The sequence below is a fragment of the Sinocyclocheilus grahami genome, unplaced genomic scaffold (genome assembly GCF_001515645.1).
Source record: "Sinocyclocheilus grahami isolate Dianchi unplaced genomic scaffold, SAMN03320097.WGS_v1.1 scaffold10343.1, whole genome shotgun sequence".
NCBI lineage: Eukaryota > Metazoa > Chordata > Actinopteri > Cypriniformes > Cyprinidae > Sinocyclocheilus > Sinocyclocheilus grahami.
The window spans coordinates 643-6,239 of record NW_015513173.1 but is presented as its reverse complement, the minus strand read 5'-3'; the positions used below and the strand labels follow the sequence as shown (position 1 = coordinate 6,239).

General features: G+C 39.7%; 1 protein-coding gene across 1 annotated transcript; it reads left to right on the top strand.

Annotated features, from left to right (window-relative positions):
- Positions 1-317: 317 nt before the first annotated feature.
- LOC107578456 (mannosyl-oligosaccharide 1,2-alpha-mannosidase IA-like) lies at positions 318-2,141 on the top strand (the record flags this gene model as incomplete). The annotated part of the gene is made up of 2 exons (XM_016264411.1): positions 318-1,042; positions 2,119-2,141. Coding segments are annotated over exons 1-2 (537 nt in total), but the record flags the coding sequence as incomplete, so codon positions are not given.
- Positions 2,142-5,597: the final 3,456 nt, after the last annotated feature.

Genomic DNA, 5,597 nt, shown 5'->3' with positions numbered 1-5,597 from the left:
AGCCAGTTATTCAAGCCTGAAAAAGGTTACTGTGGGTTTCGATTAAAATGCTAATCAATTGCACAGGGGCTATTTATAATAATTATAGTTTGAACTAATAATAAAAACCTAATTTAGCTAACCCTTACGTTTCCATAAGCCTTTGTATGTCCTTATGATCATAATCCTAGTCCTTAACCAATTAAGTTTGAACAAGACATCACGCCTCTGTACTTTAAATCCGGAAGACACGCCCACAACGAAACTTGTGCACCGGCGGCACAAAGCGATTGGCCAAGGCGCGCTGTCAATCACGGATCTCTGCCATTCCTTCCGTTCCGCCAACGAGACTTTACACAGATGTGTTTCAGGCGAGATCGGTTGAGGCGGTGGGACTCCGTTCGCGCAGCGGGATCAACTTCTTTCAGAGGGTCTACTGTCTCCTACTCGGACACCTTGAGTTCAATGTAACAGGCATCGTAAGCAGCGGTACAACAACTTTGTGGTAGAATTGAACACATTTAGACGGGGTTTTAAACGCAGAAGAAAATGCCTGTAGCTTCTCTCCTGCCTTTCACGGCCACCCCGAATAGGAAGTCCGCCAGCCCGACCTCCTTCAGGCTCACGGAGAAATTCATCCTGCTTTTAGTGTTCAGCGGCTTCATCACGCTGTGTTTCGGAGCTATCTTCTTCTTGCCGGATTCCTCGAAGCTGCTCAGCGGAGTTTTCTTCCGCTCGTCGTCGGTGGAGGCAGAGACGCGCACAGGTACGGTCAGTGACACCAGCACCGGCACGGGCAAGGATGAGAAGATCCTCGCCAAGATCAGAAAAGACCACGAAAAGGCGCTGATTGAGGCCAAGGACACCCTACAGAAACGGCCGGACGAGATCAAGCAGGACATCAACAGCGACAAAGCGAAACTTGTGCAGAACGGACAGGGGAAGGGAGCGAAAGCTGACAGCTTGCCGTTCGTTCAGTACGCGCGGCCGCCGGGAGCAACAGGGCACGAACCCGCCGATCCTGACGTTAAAGCGAAAAGAGCCAAGATTAAAGAGGTATGGTGTGTTTTTATTAGATGTCCTCCTGTGGTTTGCGCAGGTTCTCGAAGGAAATCACGTCAGATATTGTTGTGAGAATAACTTTCCCCGTGTAACTTGGCGAAACCGAGTGCTGTTATTAATATTAGTTTATTGTCGCTACTAGTGGCTAGAGAACAAAACGAGAGTAGTGTTGACAGTCAATTTCAGGAAGCGTTTCCCCGTGAGGAAAATGCGGCGTTGTAATGGGCTACGATAGATAAGTAGACGTGTTGTTGTGGAACCTGTACGGTCTGACAGCTCGATTGATGGACAAGAAACTCCTGTCGCTCACAGAAGAACGCGCGCTCATTCATTCTGTCGGTCATTCACCGAACTGTAGTTTGTTCAAAACTGACTGACAGTATTTTAGTCAGTATCCCCCCTTTCACTCAGTATTTCAGTCTGCGCTCCCTGTTGTCAGTACCCCCCCAGCAGTGCCTGTCAGTAGGTACTTCAGACAGTGTTCCCCTCTCTTCAGTCTGCACTGCTTCTGTTTCAGTTAGCATTTTCTGTATTCGAGTCAGTTTTTTAGTACTTTAGACAGTGATGCCTTCTTTTTCAGTCAGTTTTGCCTCTGTGTTGCAGTCGGTGTACCCTTTTTTCCGTACTCCAGTCAGTATTTTTTATTTCTTTTTGCATTTCAGTCAGTATTTGCTATAGCTAGGAGTGTTTCCTGTGTTTACATGATTTTCAGTCAGTATTTTAGTCAGTATTCTCTGCTTTTTTTCAGTTAATATTTTAGGCAGGTTTGTTCCCCTCCAATATTTCCGTCAGTATTTCCGTTTACAGTCCTTGTTTCATTTTATGCTTTTTTTTCAGTATTATCTGTATTTCCGTCTGTATTTGGGATTTTCAGTATTGCAGTCAGTATATTAGCCTGTATTTTTCAGTCAGTATTGCCTCTGTTGCAGTCGGTGTACCCTTTTTTCCGTACTCCAGTCAGTATTCAGTATTTTTTTTTTTTTGCATTTCAGTCAGTGTTTGCTATAGCTAGGAGTGTTTCCTGTATTTACATGATTTTTAGTCAGTATTCTCTGCTTTTTTCAGTTAATATTTTAGGCAGGTTTCTTTCCAATATTTCTGTCAGTATTTCCGTTTACAGTCCTTGTTTCATTTTATGTTTTTTTTTTCAGTATTACCTGTATTTCCGTCTGTATTTAGCTGATTTTCAGTATTGCAGTCAGTATATTAGCCTGTATTTTTCAGTCAGTATTGTAATTAGTAAGACTGTCAGTATAAAAGTCTTTATTCCTGTCCCTTTTTTCAGTGTTTCAAGCTTTTTTTTGATATTTCCGTTAACATTTGTCTATATTTCAATATCTATTCCCTATTTCACTCAGTATTTTAGTTTGCATTTCCCTGTTTTCCCCCCCGGTTAATCAGCATTGCCTAAGTTCCTGTTAGCATTCCCTGTTTTTTTTTGTCAATATTTATCTTAGTATTCCTGTATGCGTTTCACTTTCTATTCCTTGTATGTCAGGCTGTTCAGTCATAGAGGTTTTTACGTGATAAGGGCAACCTTTTTGTTTAAATGTAAACTGGGCAAATTATATCACAAGTTTAAGGTGCGTCATCACTATCATGCTCCTGATATGTTAACAGTAGTGATAATAGTAAGCCAAAACCTATCTAGCTTATGATTACTAGTTACAAGGGCTCAGTAACTTATGCTGATATGCACTATATAACAGAATCCCTTTGTTTTGATGAAGTACTAGTAATAATGTAAAATATATATCAAATATTGGCCAATAACCAATATAGTGCAATATAGATATTTAGTGCATCCCTAATTAATGAGCATCTCAATCATGTTTTCCCTTTTTGATGACTAGTAATATTTTTTGTTGTACGTATAGCGGTAGAGATGCCTCGATCAGGTTGAGTTGAGCTCATCTCAATATCTTGGTTGAGGTGACCTGTTAAAGCGTTGACTATGAGCTTGTAAAGGAGCATAAACAAGGCTGTCATTTCTTGTTTCTGTCAGGATGGTGCATTTAGAGCATGTCAGGCCAGTCTAATAATCCTCAGTATGAGTCGAATGTAGACTTCGCATCAGCTTGATTAAATTAAATTTGCTATTGATTGAGACTCCGTTATTCCCATTTGAATCAGGCAAGTCCAGAGTAAAGATGCAGATGAAAACTGACAGCATGGTAAAGCTTTAAAATCACCTTTCAGCTGGTATTGACCTTGTGTCCTTGCTTTTTTTTTATGTAAGCAAATAGCTGGTTTCTGGAATTCCTCCTAGTTTATCCTCCACAATGAGTCACTACGTTTCAGTTATTTGCATAAGGAAATGGTGTCTGTGCTCCTACTATGTCCTTCAAATTTACATTGTGTCACTTTGTAATTCTAGTTTATGCTCTGAGATGTTGCCCTACTCTTTCTTTTTGCTGGAGGGCTTGAGTATATTCAAGCATGTGACTAAAAGGCTATTCCATTCACACTTGATCTAAATGGCTAACAGTGGAAAACCTGCTGATAATACGGTTGCTCCTCAGAGTTAGTCCGCCAGAGTTGGATGAGTTTTAATGCCATGATTAAACCGTTATAAAGTCAAGCACATTAGTGCATGCGGAAGCCTCCACGTTCCTCTCCAAGACCATTGGTGTTCCTGCAGATCTGACAAGTCCCTCATCTCTCCTGCTTAATGCAGTGGCTCAGCATGAGAACAGTGATAATTCACCCCTGAATAGCAGGATTTCATCCATTGATCGCTGGCATGACGGAAACAAACAGTCACAGCTGGACCCTGTGGGGTCTCACTTGTCAGACGGGCACTACGGGCACTCTGTCTCGCCCCGCCAGACACTCTGACCTTTGAGGAGCTGAATTGCCTTAGAAAATAAATTGATCTCAAGGTTATGAAGTAAAAATGGTTGTGAGATTATTTTTTTCTTGCTTTTATAACTAAAAGCAGGAAACTCCTAAAAATGGATGGGTCACAGTAGGGCTGCGCGATTATGGCAAAAATCATTAATCATAAATTAGAAAATAGTTTTTTGAAATGTTAGAAATATTTCACAATGTTACTGTTTTTACTGTATTTTTGATCAAATAAATTCAGGCTTGGTGGGTGTAAGAGACTTTTTAAAAACATTGAAAATCTTACTAACCCCAAACTTTAAACAGTTGTATGTTTAATATTTCTTTTTTTTATTTAAACTGCTTTTCTTAAACAATTAGTATGTTATTAACAGTAAATGATCAACAATCATTTAATTAGAAGGAAGGCTAGGCCATAATGTAATTAAAAAGTTTTGACTTCACAAAGTGCTCCAAACCGGACCTTAAATATTTCCCACCACATGTATTTGCTTATGGCTCTTTAGCTATACTTGGAGGACAAATGCAATATGTTTGTATTGAGGGTGGCCAGTATGCTTCAGTAACAGCACTCATTTTGTCATTCGTACTTCACAAAAGTACTTTTTGTTTATGGCTTCTCACCTGCACCTGTAATGCTCTTCCTTGAGCGTGACTGCCGCAGGAAGTGCTTGCAGGACACATCACACACCCATCTGGGCTCTGAGCTCCTCTCATTCATTATAGATGACAGAACTTTCCGGTCGCTCAGACCTCATTCCTCTCACCATTAATTATGCACAATTCAAGCTAATAAGATAAATTTATTCTCATTGAGACATTCACAGGTTATCGATGTTTGGGGCAATGTAGTAAACATGTAAAAAATTAAACTTTAAATGTACATATGGTGAAATGGAGAGAGCAGAGAGTGATGGATTCAACCTAGTGGGCATTTTGAAAAAGTGAAAGGTTCATAACTCATACAGGGAATATAAAGTGCATGAAGTTGACTTGGATCTTGGATGAAAGGCAGACTGTGACATCAGTTGTCTTTTATGTCAGATTATGCAATATACATCTTAGGTAGAACCTTACACAAAATGACTTAAACGCATTCATTTTCAATGACAACTTCCATTGCCTTATGAGACCGTGACTGCTGGCAACAGGATGTGGGCATGTAAACACATTTATTTGATTTAATCGTTGCATGCCACATTAACTGCTCCAAAACTGATTCTGCTCTGTCACAGGGCATGACGCTTACTTTTTCCCCAAGGTGCCCATGTAAGTTTAAAAATTTTAGAAGCGCATTAAAAAAAAAAACTTTTGATGCACAATGATAATTGATCAAATAATATGTAGCTGTAATAAGAAGATTATTGTGTTGATGCTAGTAAAATCTGTTGAGTAATTGTGACGAGGCAGCCAAGAAAGTTTCTACAAAAGTTTCAGTTGATGTAAATGCCAGATAAAGTTAAATCGTGTAATCAAAATACCACCAAAATATTAAGGAGGAAAAAAGAATTTATGCATATTGCAGGTCAGGAGTTTTAATTATAAACAAGGCCAAAATACACAATGCTCTTAAGTTTGAAGCGTCTATGCTTTATTATTGCTGGCTGCTCATTCAAACAGATAGGCAGGATAAAATATGCACTGTGACAACCGTCTACAACAGATTACAATATAATCACAATAAAGTAAACATAATTAATCAACAGTCA